Source organism: Gastrolobium bilobum, unplaced genomic scaffold (genome assembly GCF_033153095.1).
Source record: "Gastrolobium bilobum isolate Gb01-03AN ecotype WA unplaced genomic scaffold, APGP_CSIRO_Gbil_v1 utg9383, whole genome shotgun sequence".
In the NCBI taxonomy this organism is placed as follows: domain Eukaryota; kingdom Viridiplantae; phylum Streptophyta; class Magnoliopsida; order Fabales; family Fabaceae; genus Gastrolobium; species Gastrolobium bilobum.
In genome coordinates, this window is record NW_026899939.1 from 19,602 (window position 1) to 36,936 (window position 17,335).

Here is a 17,335-nt window from a genome sequence, read left to right on the forward strand (position 1 = left end):
TTACAGGCCCCTTTCTATTTATTGTGACATTTTGCTTTGCTGGTGTTATCCAGCTCCAGCCAAGAGCGGGTTGATTGATAGCTATAATATGATTATTTATTAATTTTGAATCTTAAAATTAAATTAAATAAGTTTTATTCGTGTTGCAAAATCCAGTGGGCAAGAAAAGATTGGCCAAGAAGTATAGAACACTTATCAAAATATCATATTTTGTGAAATTTTTTATTCAAATATCACGTGAACAATATTTTTTATCAGACGTCATAATTCAATACTACTGGTAGCGAATTTTGTGGTCAATAATTTCGTGACACGTGATCATATTGCAGCCCAAATTCGCTATCGCTGGTAGCAAATTATGACACATCAGTTTTTTCTTATAAAAGTGTGCCACGTGTCATAAAATTATTGACGAACATAATTTAATATCAGTCATAGTGAATTATATTTACGTGGCAGTCTAGTAAAAAGTATTATTCACGTTATATTTGAATAAATTTTTTGTCAAAAAAATAATATTTTGGTAACTGTTCCAAATACGGAACAGCAATTATATACAGAATTGACTGTGGGCACTAAACCAAAGATATTCTTTTGTTTCCTGCTCAATATGAAGCTGTTGCATTCAGCGTCATTGTGACCATGGTTCCGAAAAATACTTATGTACATTATATTTATATAAGCTGGGTTAAATTGATAAACAATTAACGTATTATTGTCTAGTACAAAAATTTCTGTAATTATTTATTTAAAATGATAATATATTAGTTAATGAATGGTTTTGTATTGCCAAGTTAATAATATCCAATATTATAGCATTACTACAATATTGACTTGCAATAGAAACTCATAGCCAATTAAATGCTCTAATATCAAAATCATCTCAAATATAAATACTTAATATATTTAACATTCAAAACATAGAAAGATAAGATTCATACAATTATATTATGCATATGAAGGAATTATATAACATATGAAGCACCAAATCATATAAGAAAAGCTCCTCCTGCATGTAAGTCTCATTCAGCTCTCTCCACAAATCTCTCTCCACAAATCTCTCTATATTCGTTCAAAGGATTCATTTCCCTCAAACACTTCTTGAACACCATACTTGCCTCCTTCCAGTGTTGATTATTTGTAACTATTTTCAGTTGTAAATTCATTGTCACGGGGCTTTTTTTTTAAAAGTAAATACCATTTTGGATCCCTAACAAAAAAATATGTCCCTTACTTTAGTTCTTTGCAAAATAAAAATAAAAAATAGTATCAAGGTCCTTAAGAAATTTAAAATGGACCCATTTAGTTGAAATCATCCCTCACAAATTCAAAAAAGACTCACATTAATCTCTCAAAAAGACTAAAATTAGTCCACTTTGAATTTCTTAATAACCTCGAGACTAATTTATTTTTATGAGTGATTAAAATGAAGACTGTATTTTTTGTCAGGGACCAAAAATGTATTTACTTTTTTTTTTCCTACAGCATTTTATATCTCCTTGACAGTTTAGGGGAACAAATTAAATAAGTAGGACGATTGGAGGCACACCAATAATTTTAAACTCAACTACACTTATAAACTGTAGTCATCCGACCATTTTAAGATTTATTGTGTTAGAGATATATAAAATCATTAATATAGCTTTATCCACCAACTTAAGCTTGTGATTTGAATTGATTCTTTATGTACATATTAAACCCAGCCTAAAGGAAACCACAGGTAAACGGGGTCGTTTTAATTATTCCTTATCGAAAGCTAGAAAAAGTTCAAGTATCCACGTAAGAGCATACTAACCATTGACTTATGACAAACAATTCATTTAATACAAAACATATAAGGCCTTTTTGTAAAAAAAAATTATTGTATATTGCCTTTTTGTAATCTTTATTACGTTGACTGAACAACATTAGATAAAAAGATTATAATTTTATTAAAATAGATCACTTGATAAAACTATCATATATAAAGCAAGTTACTTCAAATATCGTAAAAAATAAAAATTAATACCGTGGGAGGTGAGGCGGAACTGACAAGGGAAAATTTGAATTTCAACTGATATCGCAGGGGTGGATGTGCGGGATTAGTTAACCGGAAAAAAAAATAAAAAAATAAAATAAAAAAAATAAAAAAGATGTATACCGATTAGAGAGAGGTTGTACTTACGATCGTGTGATCTCACTGGTTCAAGGAAATTAGTCATTGACTTTCGGCGAAAAATACTCTTAGAACAATTTTCAAATTTTTTTTTTCATAAATACAAGAAAAACAAATACTAGATAGGGAAATAAAAAGGTTAAAAAAATTCCAATTTGGTCAAAGAGGCCCAAAATGGGCTCTTTCACCCATTAGGGGTTTTTATTTCTTTAATTTATTTTGCTTCAAGGTATTTATGAACGGAGGTTAGGGGACCAGCGTCACTGAGTGCCGCTACTATCCCCTCGCGTCACTCTCAATTTTTTAGTTTTTATTTTACTTTTTTTTATTGAGTGCCGAACTCCTCCCCTGGGGCACTCACAGAATTGTGCCAAGTGGCACAATCTGGTTACTCCTATTATCGTAAAACTTCGGAAAGTCATTACTTTTGACTCGGGTATCCAAATCAGATGATTTTTTTTTTATTTCACATGAATTTTCGAGATCTACGCAATGACACCTCATTTGATATATTTTATCTTCCATTAATATAGTTCAAATTTACAACACTAATTACACTTATTTTACAGATTTGAATTATGTTTGTGAGAGATAAAATATGTCAAATGAGATGTCATTGCGTATATCTCGAAAAGTTATGTGAAATAAAAAAAAAATCATCTGATTTGGATACCCGAGTTAAAAGTTATGGCTTTCCGAAATTTTACGATAATAAGAGTAACCAGATTGTGCCATTTGGCACAATTTTGTGAGTGCCCCAGAGGAGGGGGCGGCACTCAATAGAAAAAGTAAAAATAAAAAATAAAAAAGTGAGAATGACGCGAGGGGATGGTAGCGGCACTCAGTGACGCTGGATCTCTCTTGCGGTACTAAATGACCTCATTCATAAATACCTTCAACTAAATACCAAATTGATAAATTAAAATCACAAAAAACCCCAATTGATCAAAGAGCCCCCAGAATGTGCTACAAGAGGTTTGAACTCTAGTAGGTGAGAAGTTATACCACTCAATTTCAACATAATTACTCTGATATAACTCTCCCGTACTTGAATATTTCTCCAACTGTTTCTTTCCTTTTTTGCTGAATTAAACAACCACGTAATTGCCTATGGCCATTGTCTTAAGCTAGGACCACAACAACGACAACTACTAATCGTGTTTCCGAAAAACTATGTTTCATCTTGAGTTTCCTTCTCGTTCCCTTATATCATGTATGAGCCCACATTGGTCAGGGACTTGCAACAGACAAAGTTTTACTATAATTAAGGCTTACAGTCTATACACATAATGGTATTCTGGTATGGTCCCCCCAATTTTTTATGTTAACAACTGTAAAGAATCCATTCATCCACAAAAACTTGAGTTGGTTGGAGATATTATATTGATGATTTTATATATCTTTAATATCTTCACATAAGAGTCCACTAGACTTAAAGGATAGACAATATATATAAGTATGTACTTGCACTAAGAAATTTCACAAGAGAAAGTGGAGGCAGAAAGGATTGAACTCGTGACACCAAGATCACTGAAGCTCTGATATCATGAAAAGAACTACTTGAGTGATCAGGAGGTCATGAATTCGATTCCACTACCCCTACTTTCAAGTGAAATTAAAAAAAATACAAGACAGACAAAAACAATGGAAAGACTTTTACGTGAGAGATATAAAATAATTAATTAAACTCATCCAATACTTTAAGATTGAAGTTACGCTTATCAATAATTTTATTAGATTGTAATAGATTTCCAAAATTGTAATCGGTACAATACATTACCATTGTGCTATGTGTGAAACCAGTATTATTAAATTCGGCTTGTCATGTTCGTCAAGTGATAAAATTTAAAGCCAATCATGTGATAAAATTTGCATCAGCCTTACTATTACTCGTGTTACTTTGCTTTTTTTTTAAGGCGTTTGGGATGCCGGTTTCTTTAAGAATTCTGGAAAACTGAATTTTTTTAAATTTTAAATTTATGGATATTATCATAAACTGAATGTAAAAATTATATTTTTGAAAATTGAGATTTCCGGCTAATTTTTTTTTTCTCCTGTACCAAACGCCTCCGTTAAATTACTTGTCCGGTAATTTTAAATAAATTTTTTGTAGTTTATGTAAATTTTCCATTCGGTAATCATTAAATATAATCTTTTATAAAAAAAGTACTTGATACAAAATGACTAGCACAGAATGGTAAACATCCATCAAAAGATTCTAAAGGACCCTTAGCTAAAAGAAACTTATTTAAAAAATTTAGAAACTTAGGAACCAGTGAAAAACCTAAATTACATGGGCTTATCCAAAAATTCGGTGAAAGTATAAGGTCTTAAAAAAAATAAACTTTTTCTCTTTCTATACAATGACTCGAAAAATAGAGACACATGCTCTATTTCATTGATGAATAAATTAAAAAATTTCTCACTATATATATGTATATATATTTTTTGATTCACTTGTATCTATTAGTGTTGTTCTGACTAGCCTAATTAGCTGGCCCAACAAGGATAATCTAGTATCAATACCAAGCCACTTCAGCTCTATCATCTCTGCCACATCACTGCTTCCGTTTGTGTTAATGTTGGACATCCCAACGTAAGACACCAAAATTTCTTACGTTGACTCTCCCATCTTTATTGCCACCTCAACATCTAAAATACATCCATTGAAACTCCTACCTCACTCTCCCCCTACATAGCAGTCGGAAAGTGCTTTGCCCTCTGCAAGGCCAGGCTATATTAGCTTTTTCCATAACGGTTGACTTCTTCCTCTTCCTCTCCCTCTCCCTCATAAGACCTGTAAATATCTCTTCAGTCAGCATTATGAAAGGACACGATATCTCTATTGTATGAGTTGTTACCGTGTTAACTTGAAGAGCCATTGTAGCCACTAGCACCACCCCCATTGATATACACTACACATGAGACCCCTTATTCAATCTTAGTTCATATTATTATTGTCTAAGGAACCCCTATATTAATTATCACACCCTTTGAGATTACATATGTGGCTCTCATACCACACTAACAGTTCATGTGTTATATTAGTGATTTTAGTCCTTAGTCAATCTGGTGTTGTAAGAAAAGCAAACACATAAAAAATTGTAATGGGATCAAAACAGATGAAAATGTTGAGGCTTGTGAACATATGCTATCACAATGTTGAAAATTGTTACTTTGTGGTGGCGTGTACCTTTCTTCACATACATACGACTACAAATACAATTTATTCAATGAAAAAGTAATTACGATATAATGCTATGATAATAACCCAAATTATTTGTGTCTTTAAAACAACTCTAGTTAGGAATGTCAAGTGCATTGGCAACACTTTGTGGACAAGCTTATGGTGCAAAAGAATATGGCAAGATGGGAGTGTATCTTCAAAGATCATGGATAGTTTTATTCTTAACTGCACTCCTCCTTCTTCCGGTGTTCATCTTCGCAAGCCCAATTTTGACGATGTTAGGCCAAGAAGAAAGCATAGCACAAGTTGCAGGAAACATATCTCTTTGGTCAATTCCAGTCATAATTGCTTTTATTGTCTCATTCACTTGCCAAAACTTCCTTCAATCTCAGAGCAAGAACATCATTATTTCATTCTTGGCAGCTTTCTCAATAATTATTCATGTTCTCTTCTCCTGGCTTTTGACAATGAAATTCAAGCTTGGGATTGCTGGTGTAATGACATCAACAATTTTGGCATACTGGATTCCCAACATTGGTCAAATTATATTTATTACACGTGGTTGGTGCCCTGAAACATGGAAAGGTTTCTCATTTTTAGCGTTCAAAGATCTTTGGCCTGTTGTCAGGCTTTCCCTTTCATCTGGTGTCATGTTGTGGTGAGCTTTCTTCTCAATCAACTAGTGGGTTGAGTTTTTAAGAAATGCTATAATTGCTAAATAAATTTGGATTTTCTCTTGATTGGTTTAAAAGAAAAAGTTTTGATTATCTAGGTTTCTGTTCTGTTATTTATCTCAAACAAAAAATGTTCATAAACAGATGTATGCCTTCTTAACAAAAATGTATGTTTTACTTACAGCCTTGAGTTCTGGTACAACACAATATTGGTTCTTTTAACTGGCAACATGAAAAATGCGGAGGTTCAAATTGATGCTCTATCTATATGGTATTGTCACTTTCAGTTTTAGAATTTATATATTGTGTCTCGACTTTATATTGTTTGTTGGATTCGCCTGGTGTATAGTAGAATTTTATGATGCCCTGCTTAAGATCAAATTTCATTCTTTTTACAATCTCAACATCAATGGATGGGAAATGATGATATCATTTGGTTTCATGGCTGCTGCTAGGTAATGGCATTCTTTTAATTTCTATTGTTGTTATAGTCATTTTTTTTTCATCATATGCAAAATAACAGTTTTAAATCACACACAGCACATATATATCAATTTAAGAAATTTTTCATGTGTTGTTCATTTACCAAGGAATATTAACTTTACCTTTCATAATGTGCATTGTTCGAGTGGCAAATGAGCTTGGAAAAGGAAGCTCCAAAGCTGTAAAGTTCTCTATTGCAGTGACAGTGCTTACATCATTCACCATTGGCTTCATTCTGTTTTTGTTTTTCTTATTTTTTAGGGAAAGACTTGCTTATGTATTTACCTCAAATGAAGACGTGGCCGTTGCTGTTGGAGATTTGTCACCTTTGTTGGCAGTCTCTATACTACTAAACAGTGTTCAACCTGTTCTCTCAGGTATTCTTTACAACATTTCTTCTCTTTGTGTTGGTTTAACGAATTTGTTTAAGATTTGAATCCTGATTGTTTTTGCATGAAAAAAGCAAATCAATCCATAAATGATGTATACTTACAACCGTTATACCCAAAAATGAAGGAAATGGACAAAAAACAAAGGATTCTGTTAATCTCGTGTTGGTGGAGAGAAGTTATCTCCAACTGACACATATTTTTTACAATATGGAGCTGTATCTGAAAAGCATGTGACTGGAACATTGAATATATATATACAGGGACAGGATATACTGGTGTAAGAGTTAGAAGTCTTACACTCAATCTTGATGATTGATTTACTTGTACCAATGACTCACATAACTAAAAATTTTGAGCATTTAGATAAAAGTGGAATTAACGGACAAGATTAAAAGTGTAACTTAGACGGGTGTAAAATGATCCTGACCCAAATATATATATGGGATAGGATCAGTTTACAAACTTTTTTTGCAAATTACACTAAGTACGACCGGTCGTACACTGTATGATTAAAGTATGACCGGTCGTACTTAGTGTAATTTGTAAAAAAAAAATTTATAAATATAACCTGCCCATATATATATATATATATATATATATATATATATATATATATATATAGGGGAGAGATCATTTGACTCCAGAGTAAGATTTAAAAGTCTTACTCTTCATCTCAGCCCTTGATTTCTGTTCATCCAACGGTTATCATTTAATAAGTTATAACAATTAATTAATTATTAATTTCAATTAAATGATAACTATTGGATGAACGGAAATCAAGGGCTGAGATGAGGAGTAAGACTTTTAAATCTTACTCTGGAGTCAAATGATCCCTCCCCATATATATATATATATATATATATATATGTTCTGAAAGAGTATGGAACACATGAAATTGTATGATTTCACCAGGAGTAGCAATCGGAGCAGGCTGGCAAAGCATTGTAGCATATGTGAACATTGGGTGTTATTACGTCATTGGTATTCCTGTAGGTGTTGTACTTGGTAACGTTATCAATTGGCAAGTCAAGTTATGCTTTTAAAGCACTCTTATCTCATGTTCAAATTGAAACTGATTCTGTTTCGTGCATTGGACAAACTTGTTTGTTTTTCTGTAGGGCATCTGGATCGGAATGTTGATTGGAATACTTATTCAAACTATAGTGCTAATAATAATCACCTACAAAACTAATTGGGACGAGCAGGTAGGATTAATGGTCTAATAATTACTAGATTCACTTTACAGCAAATTATAATTATATATAAAACTTGATGAAATCATTATGTGACTGTGCAGGTAACTATAGCTCGTAATCGGATAAACATTTGGTCTGAGGTGGACACTGGTCGTCATGAAACAATTGCACCAGGTAAATTAGTTTAAGGCCCCTTCTTATTTATTGGGTGATTGGGTCCATTTGTTTTGCTGGTGTTATCCAGCCAAGCCAAGAGGTTGATTGATGGCTCTATATATTAATCATATATCTTCAAATTATAGTATTGTACTTCATGTCTTCATGTTTTCTTTTTTCACTGCCGAAGGTATAAATAAGTTTCATTCATGTTGTATCAACCGGTGGGCAATAAAAGAAGGATTTAATATTTCTTATATTGCAAGAAATAAAATTATTTCTTACATAAATGTAAGAGTATGTGAGATTTGTATGAGATTATGTAAAGAGAAAAGATAAAAAAAACTCATACAAATTTATGTATGTGTGATAAATAAAATCATTTTCTACAATATAAAATATATTAAACTCAAAAAAAAAAAAAGGTAGGACGTTGTTAATAATATACAGAACTGACAGCTGGGCGCTAAATCAAAGATATTCTCTGCACCCAAAATAAAAAAATCTCAGAAACTGTTTCCTGCTCAATATAAAAGGTAGGAAAAAATGTTTTTCCTTTTAAATGACACAACTTATATTCTTTCACTCTCACAAAGAGGTGAGACTCACATCTTTATTTTTTTGTCAATTCTCTCTCTTTCTTTATTTATCTCTTTCTCTCTCTTAAAATGACACAATTTTACCTCTTTTAAAATGACACATACTTTACCCATAAAGCTATTGCACTCAGCATCTCGTGACCAATAGCTTTATCACGACCATTGATTTAATTTTCATCTAATAATATATAAAATAACTAAAAAAAATTATAAGTATAACTTTTTTTAGAAAGTCTGCAAAAAAAAAAAAACCAAAAAACTAAATTGAACTGTGAATTAGACCGAACTGTACTTAAAAAAAATTAGTTTTTAAAAACCAATTCGTAAAGTGAATTTATTTATGAACCAATCTGATTTAAAAAACCATGAACCGTATTGTTTTTCTTATTTTTTTTATTTATCTTTATTTTTATTGCTTTATTTCTTTAGTTTTTTATTTTCATGTTTCTCTTCTTCTTTTTTTCTCTTATTTTTTTTCTCTCTCTTACTTTTACTTTATTTTATTTTTTAATTGTTTATTGCTTTTTTTTTTCAAATTTATGGTATTATTTATATTTTTAATTATTTTCTCAATGTTTTTTTACATTTAATTTGTGTTTAGAATTAGTTCAAAAATGAATTTTAGAGGAGCAAAAGAACCAGAAAAGACACTACACTAAAAAAACTAAATTTTAAAAATCAGTTCGTGAAATGAACTGTTTTTAGAAACTAGTTCTTGAACTGAAAATTAATTCATGAACCAAATTAAATTTTTTCTCTTCTTTTCATTTATTTTTCTTTTCCCCTCTCTATTTCCATTCTCATATTTATTGTCTTATTTTTATTTCTTTTTTCTTTTTTTTTCTTATGTATTTTTTATTTTTTATTTTTATTTTTTTAATTTTTATTTTTATTTTTATATTTTATTTATTTTTAATTTTCATTATCATTTATATTTTTTTAATTTTTTTTTTCCTTCAATCTTTTTATAATTTTTATTTGGATTTAGAATTGATTTTAAAAATTAATTATGAACTGATTTAAAACCAATTCAGAACTGATTCCGAATTAAATCAAACTGGTTATAAATCAATAACTGAATTAATAAATCAATTAGTTCCTAGAACTGGATTGTTTTTTTCCAATTTCATTTGATTGGCAAAAAAGTTGAGATATGGATAATATTCCATAACAATATGCATGTATATGGAAAACCCTTGTAGGGAGTAAGTATGTATGTTTTAATGAGTCAAATGAGTCGAGTTATTAATCGTGATTCTCAAGGGATTTTCCTTAAATTTTTCTATAATTGAAGGTGATTTATTGCATATTAACCTAATTAGTTAATTAAATATATTATTTAAATTTTAAATTCTTGTAATTTCTAATAATAATAATAAATGAAAATCAGTATATAAGACTTAAAAACTTGTATAAGCTAGAATCGGATTAGTCAATATTCCTCGTGTAAGCTAGATTCAACTAATAATGTACTAGTCGAAATTAAATATAACCCCATCCTATGTTGTATAAGACCTCCAGAAGGAAAATAATAATACTGGGTTAGTCAATTTTCATTTGAAATAAAACACCTAATATTGATAAGATAATTAATTTAAAATATAACTGCTGATAAGATAAAATAAAGTAAAAATTTTAAGATAAAATAAATTAAAAATTAATTGAGATACATATAAATTAAATTAATTATGGTAACATAATTTAAATTTTATTAACTTATTATTTACCTGAGTTGATATAGGCCTGCTTTGTCAGCTTTATTCAGCTACCCTCTCTTCGAAGAGACCAATCCAGAGTGAATATTTTTCATATAGGAAATTGAAATTTAAGTGATTCAGCGTCCCACTTAATCAAATAAACTAACGGGGCGTTTGGTACAGGAGAAATTTTTATTTGTCCGAGAATTTCGATTTTCAAAAATATGATTTTTGCATTCAATTTACGATAATATCTGAAAATTTAAAATTTAAAAAAATTCAGTTTTCCGGGAATCTCTCAAAATCCCGCATACCAAACGCCTCCTAAGATATTAAATGCTACTAAATTGTTCACTTTACCTCCTAATAAGTACATTAGAAGAGCATATAGCTTTTTTTTCTTCTTTTTTTGTAATAAGAGCATATAGCTTTTAACTCCTTTACATAAACTTTTAATCTGAACGCTGCACAAAAACCAACAAAATTATTTTTCAGAAATCATTCTCTTTACACCAACTCCATTTCATTTGGTGAAATGTGATTTTAAACTCTATTTCATACGAGCTAGATTCTAATGCGACAAAACACACATATTATAAAGTATCAAAATGTGCACGAATGCATGGCGGTTCAAACAGTCCGTAATGCGTTACTCCCATGGTCTCCAGATTTGTGACTCTGACGAATGACGATAATTAATAGCCGCTGTTGTATTTGCTCTTTTGACTTTGACAGAACAATCCTTCTTTAACAGCCAATTTTTGAGTTCCCAAATCATGAGCACTTCAATCATCCGAATGGTCTTGTTGATTAACTTTTTGACCATGCATGATTGCTTCCTTCTTGGTGAATGCTCAAGTATAATTCCATTTAAGAATACAGTACTTGAGAATGTTCTTTTTTTGTGTGTGTGTATTTGAGAATGTTCTTTCCTTACAACATTTCATGTTGATCACATGAACTAAGTTCCGTCAATCTTTTACATGCTTTTTTCAACTGCGACATTAGACAAACAATATTCTGAGCTGTTCCCATTAGTTCTATAGTTTAAAAGTGTTTAACTGGTATCCCTATATTTCAAAAAAAATTAAATAGTTTAAAAGTTTATAATTATGTCATTACTTATAAAATTTTATACCCAAGTCTTTAAAACATTTCAATTAACAACGACAAAGAAATGGGAACTATTTGAAAACTCAAGTGAAGCTATAAGAAATATGTTCACTTATTTTAATTAAGATTTATGATTAGTAAATGACATATAATTAATTCTTATCTATCAACTATATTGAAGTCATGATTAATTGGTTACATAAGGAAGGAAGTGTATCTTCTCATGTTAAATAAAATATGATAGGATCATGTGAAGGAATCATAATTATATAAAAATGGATCAGTGAAAGAAATTTAATATACTATCGTCGCAATAGTGTTTAGTGTGACGGTCATATTTGCATTATGTATTCCTAGAAATATATAATGTAAATATTAAAGTTACTTTTTTTCTCCCCTCAGAAATTGACGATTTACGTGGAGAGAGAGAAAAAGTAACTTTAATATTTATACTATGTATTCCCAAAATACATAGTGCAAATATGGCCGTCGCACTGAATCCTAAACACTCAGTGCGACAGTGGTATCAAAAATGCTCTCAGATCAATGATGACAATGGAAGAGTGAAAAAATATATATTCAAATAGGTAGTTATAAAATAATCACCGTTGATTTATATTTATATGTTTGTGATTTCTCTATGTAACCATGTCATGTTTTATTTAACATGACTCCATGAGAGGATGGATTTCCGTTAGAGAGGCTCTGATCGTGTAAAAAGAGTCAATTCAACCAAACCAGTTAAGTTAGAGATTAATATTTTTTATGTTATAAGAGATAAATTTTATCTCATACACATACATAAAAGTGTGTGGGATCCACATTTTTTTTATTTTTCTATCTTCTTTTCACACGACTCCACATGATTCTCACACATTTTTCTATGTGTATAGGAGATAAAATTATCTCCTATAACATGATAAACATTAATCCCATATTACATAAATGATTTTATATTAAATTTTCTCAAAAATCAACTTCTTTGCTCTATATATAACAGCATGGGATAAGAATGATGACACTGAAACTAATTAACTGATGTATTTGTTTCTGTTTCTTGATCAGTGCGGTCCACCTTGGACCACCTGTTAACCCGTTTACGAGCTATGGTGACCTGCACAGAATGACTCCATCATGTTAATTGTTAAATATAAATTTTAATGTACTCCAATGGAATGTAGTATTTACAAGCAATTCAAAGAAGGGTAAATAAGTCAAATACCTGCTTGTCCCAATCAGTTTTGTAGGTGATTACAATTAGCACTATAGTTTGAATCAGCGTTCCAAACAACATTCCAATCCAGATTCCCTACAGAAGTAGAAAAAGTTTGTTCAATAGATAAAGCAGCATAAAGATGAAATGCAATTTAAAACATAAAGAGACTATTTAAAAGCCTACCTTGACATTCCAATGAAAAACTTTACCAAGCACAACTCCTACAGGAATACCAATGATGTAATAACAGCCAATGTTCACATATGCGACAATGCTTTGCCACCCTGCTCCAACAGCCACTCCTGTTGAAATCACATAATTTCCTTGTCTTTCATATTCTTTCACACATATATATACATATATATAAACTCTTACAAACTTGCCTATGTACTACTGGGAATAAAAAAATAGAGGAATGTACTTTTAGAAATACATAGATAAATTTGTAAACAAAAAATTTATAAATATAACCTGTCACATTATAGGAAAATGACAATATACATTTTTCTCTCTCTTTACAAATTTCATGCCACAAATTTAAATTTTTTACCAATTCATTAAACCAACACAGATCAAATGCAGCAAAGAATACCTGAGAGTACAGGTTGAACACTGTTTAGTAGTATAGAGACTGCCAACAAAGGTGACAAACCCCTAACTGCAGTGGCCACATCTTTATTTGAGGTGAAAATGTAAGCAAGCCTTTCCCTAAAAAATAAGAAAAATAGAAACAGAAGGAACCCGATGGTAAATGATGTAAGCACCGTCACAACAATTGAGAACTTTGCAGCTCTTGAGCTCCCTCTTCCAAGCTCATTGGACACTCGAACACTGCAATTTAAGATATATATAGTTAATAAATTTTCCACCATAAACAAACACGAGGTGAAAATGGGTGGTTGTTTAATTCTACAGAAACCATTTTCTTTATTAAGCCTTAAGCCCTGGATTCTATCTGATGACCACAAAACTCAAGTGTTCAAGTCTATTGAATAATGAAATTTTACATGGACTATATATATATATATATATATATATATATATATATATATATATATATAATGAGACGTCAATGGATATGAGTGGTTCATAATTTCATAGATGATGAAAAATATATATAATGACAGCATGAAAATCACCTGGCTGCAGCCATGAAGCCAAAAGCTATCATCATTTCCCATCCATTGATGTTGAGGCTGTAATTAATAAATTTTAATATTTAGCTGGCAAATATATTTAAATTCTATCAATACATAAAGTCAATGTCACCAACAATATAAAACAATAGACAGAGAAAAAAAGAAAGTTACAATGCGGAAGAGTTACCATATAGACAGGGCATCAACTTCAACTTCAGCATTTTTCATGTTTCCTGTCAAAAGAATCAATATTGTGTTGTACCAGAGCTCGAGGCTGCAAATTTTACCATATCTTTAAGTTAGTAGGGCCTAGATTCTTTTAAGCACATTCGTGTTTTAATCTAAATAACAGAATATCAATCGTGCTTTATATATATATATATATATATATATATATATATATAGGGCTTAACATTTCTGCAGCAGCCGTAGATAGTGTTATCTACAACTGACACAGAAAAGTGGGTCCAACGACTTTTAAAAAAAAAAAAAAAAAAACTCAGGATCCGTTGCCGTATCCTAGGATTCGGACGTGTATCCTTGCTTGCTGTAGGTACAGCAGCTGCAGAAATCATTTTGCCATATATATATATATATATATGTAAAGAACCTTGGGATACACCACCCCAAAAGCTAGCTCAAAGGGTGGGAGTGCCCAAGTCCCAAAGTTCTTTACATGGTATCAGAGCCTCGCCGCCCCCAACTTTCTCTTGTGGAATTTCTTAGCACAGGTAGGCTGGGCCTGTTGCATCATCCACTCTTCAAGCCCAATGGGCTCTCGTGTGAGGGGACGTGTTGAGATATATAGTCCCACATTGGTTGTATGTGCAACTAATATGGAGTTTATAAGGCCTTGGGCACTCCCACCCTTTGACCTAGCTTTTGGAGTGGTGTATCTCAAGGTTATTTACAATATATTTCATTTTATATTATACATTCATGAATCTCACCACAACATGGCACCAGATGAAAGGGAAAGCTTGAAAAAAGGCCAGAGATCTTTGAATGCTAAAAATGAGAAACCTTTCCAAGTTTCAGAGCACCAACCACATGTAATAAATATAAGTTGACCAATGTTGGGAATCCAGTATGCCAAAATTGTTGATGTCATTGCACCAGTAATCCCAAGTTTGAATTTCATAGTCAAAAGCCAGGAGAAGAGTACATGAATAATTATTGAGAAAGCTGCCAAGAATGAAATAACAATGTTCTTGCTTTGAGATTGTAAGAATGTCTGGCAAGTGAATGAGACAATAAAAGCAAACATGATAGGAATTGACCAGAGAGAAATTGTTCCTGCCACTCTTGTTATGCTTTCTTCTTGTCCTAAGATCTTAAAAATTGGGCTTGTGAAGAAGAACACTGGAAGAAGAAGGATTGCAGCTACGAATAAAACTATCCATGATCTTTGAAGATACACTCCCATCATGCTATATTCTCTTGCACCGTATCCTTGTCCACAAAGTGTTGCCAATGCACTAGCCATTCCTAACTCCAGGGTTCAATTTATAACCAGATTTTGGGTTATTATATGAAAGCATTATATTGCGAATAATTCAATATGTGTATTAAGTGAACAAATGCTTTTTCTGACATACATAGGTGAAGTACATGAAAAACACCAGCTTCCTAAACAACCTAGAAAGTAAAAATCACATATCATTTGGTTTGATAGCAGATGTTCACTAGTTCATATAACATTGTCCTTTTTTAGTCCCTCCTTAAAAATGTTAACCATATGTCTCTCTTGCAACCCCAACTTTGCTATTTATTAAAACTACTATTATATTTGTAAGACTCTATTTGATTGAGAAAGACATTGTAAAGAAAATCTTTAATATAAATGCTTAAAAATAAAAATAGAGTAGGAGGTTGGAATATTGAATGCATACATTAAAAAAGCTATGTAAGGAAAGAGCTAGAAAACTAATGGCTTTATTGTAGGTCCATGCATTTTTCTCGAGTTTGATTCACTACAACTCATATGTTGAAAATAGTAAAATCCACATGCATTCATTCTATTTGTACAATTCATATCCGGTTACTCTTATAATTTTTTAAGGGGATATTTTTACTACAAAAAAAACTCACTACCAATCCACTATCTATCTAATCACCATCGGATCAGAGAGAAAGAATGCTGAAAAGTTTTTGAAGAAAAAAAAAATACTGATTCAATAGTGATTAGATAGTGTATGGATAATGAGTTTTTTTTATAGTAAAAGTATATCTCCATAATAATTTTTTATTTGTTTCAAGTTTATGGTAATTGCTAAATGATGTGCACCAGATGAAAAGAATTTCTCAAGTACATCTCATTATACGTAAAAGACGTTGAAATCCATAATTAAATAAAAAAAAAAACTGGCAAAAAGTGAGAGGCGGGAAAATTTACCAGAATGCCATTAGCGAACCTAATGAGAACAGTGTATACAAGAGCAAAGGCAGCGAGTTGCTTTGAGCCAATATGACCAATGAATGCTTGGCTGATGACATTGATTCCAAAGGTTGAAAATCTAGTGAATATGGCTGGTCCTGCCACTATCCACATTAGCTTGCTCTCTTTCCATGCTCTCTTCATTAATGATAATTCCTCTCCTTCTGACATTTCTTCCTGAGGGTCGCTCATACTTCATGGAAAGGGTTGGACCACATAGAGTTCTTAGAGTTTAGGATAATTAATTAATGATAAGGGATGTCATTGTTTCGATTTTCAAAATGTTTAGTAAGTTGAGAATAATAAGGAAGCAAGAGTTTAAATAGGAGTATAATGAGACATTTATGGAAGCGTTAGACATTCATGAATAGATTATGATCTCCCAATTGTCTCAACCACCCTGATTATGTGCATTTTCCTAATGTGTGTGTGTGTTCAGTTGGATTGTAAAGAGCAGTGGCGGAGCCACACCCCGAGTTGAGGTAGTGTTAAAATTTTTTGACATATTAAATTATCAAAATATTTATTATAATTACACAAATTAATCAGGAAAAAAATTTACTATAAACTCTAACATAGTTATCTAAATTATGTATTAAATAATGTCACGTAACATTGAAAATTCAAATGAACAATTATCAATGATTATATATCAAAGCAAACATATAAAAATGCACTAACCTTTTCGAAAAGCATTTCAAACATAAGAATTTCACTTTCCTCCCACATCATAATAAGTAAGGGATAGATTATTCTATCTATCATTTTTTTTGTCTACCTTTTCCTACCACTCTCCAACATCGTTAGATCAGAATCTTAATAGGAGAGAAAAATAATAAATGTAATTGAGATTCTGATCCAATGATATTGAAGAGTGGTAAGTAAAGGTAG

The 17,335-nt window shown here is 31.2% G+C and overlaps 2 protein-coding genes across 2 annotated transcripts; one reads left to right on the forward strand and one right to left on the reverse strand.

Moving 5' to 3' along the window:
- The first annotated feature begins 5,464 nt into the window (after positions 1-5,464).
- On the forward strand, positions 5,465-8,275 carry LOC133294293 (protein DETOXIFICATION 23-like). Its single transcript, XM_061492948.1, has 7 exons — positions 5,465-6,000; positions 6,201-6,287; positions 6,415-6,471; positions 6,638-6,876; positions 7,804-7,920; positions 8,008-8,096; positions 8,189-8,275. Exons 1-7 carry the CDS (start codon positions 5,465-5,467, stop codon positions 8,273-8,275), a joined length of 1,212 nt encoding a protein of 403 aa, XP_061348932.1.
- Positions 8,276-12,679: 4,404 nt separating this feature from the next.
- Positions 12,680-16,624, reverse strand: LOC133294298 (protein DETOXIFICATION 21-like). Its single transcript, XM_061492953.1, has 8 exons — positions 16,403-16,624; positions 14,958-15,499; positions 14,195-14,281; positions 14,008-14,064; positions 13,461-13,699; positions 13,052-13,170; positions 12,875-12,961; positions 12,680-12,766 (listed from the first exon to the last, which is right to left on the reverse strand). The coding sequence occupies exons 1-8, from the start codon at positions 16,613-16,615 to the stop codon at positions 12,680-12,682; spliced, it is 1,431 nt and encodes a 476-aa protein (XP_061348937.1). The 5' UTR covers positions 16,616-16,624.
- Between the last annotated feature and the right edge of the window lie 711 nt (positions 16,625-17,335).

Coding starts and splice junctions, on each gene's coding strand:
- LOC133294298 (XM_061492953.1), bottom strand. CDS start 16,615: ATGTCAGAAGGAGAGGAATTATCATTAATGAAGAGAGCATGGAAAGAG. Junction 14,065..14,194: donor GTTGATGCCCTGTCTATATG/GTAACTCTTCCG, acceptor TATTAATTACAG/CCTCAACATCAATGGATGGG. Junction 13,700..14,007: donor GGCTTCATGGCTGCAGCCAG/GTGATTTTCATG, acceptor CTTAAATTGCAG/TGTTCGAGTGTCCAATGAGC.
- LOC133294293 (XM_061492948.1), top strand. CDS start 5,465: ATGTCAAGTGCATTGGCAACACTTTGTGGACAAGCTTATGGTGCAAAA. Junction 6,001..6,200: donor TCATCTGGTGTCATGTTGTG/GTGAGCTTTCTT, acceptor TTTTACTTACAG/CCTTGAGTTCTGGTACAACA. Junction 7,921..8,007: donor CGTTATCAATTGGCAAGTCA/AGTTATGCTTTT, acceptor TTGTTTTTCTGT/AGGGCATCTGGATCGGAATG.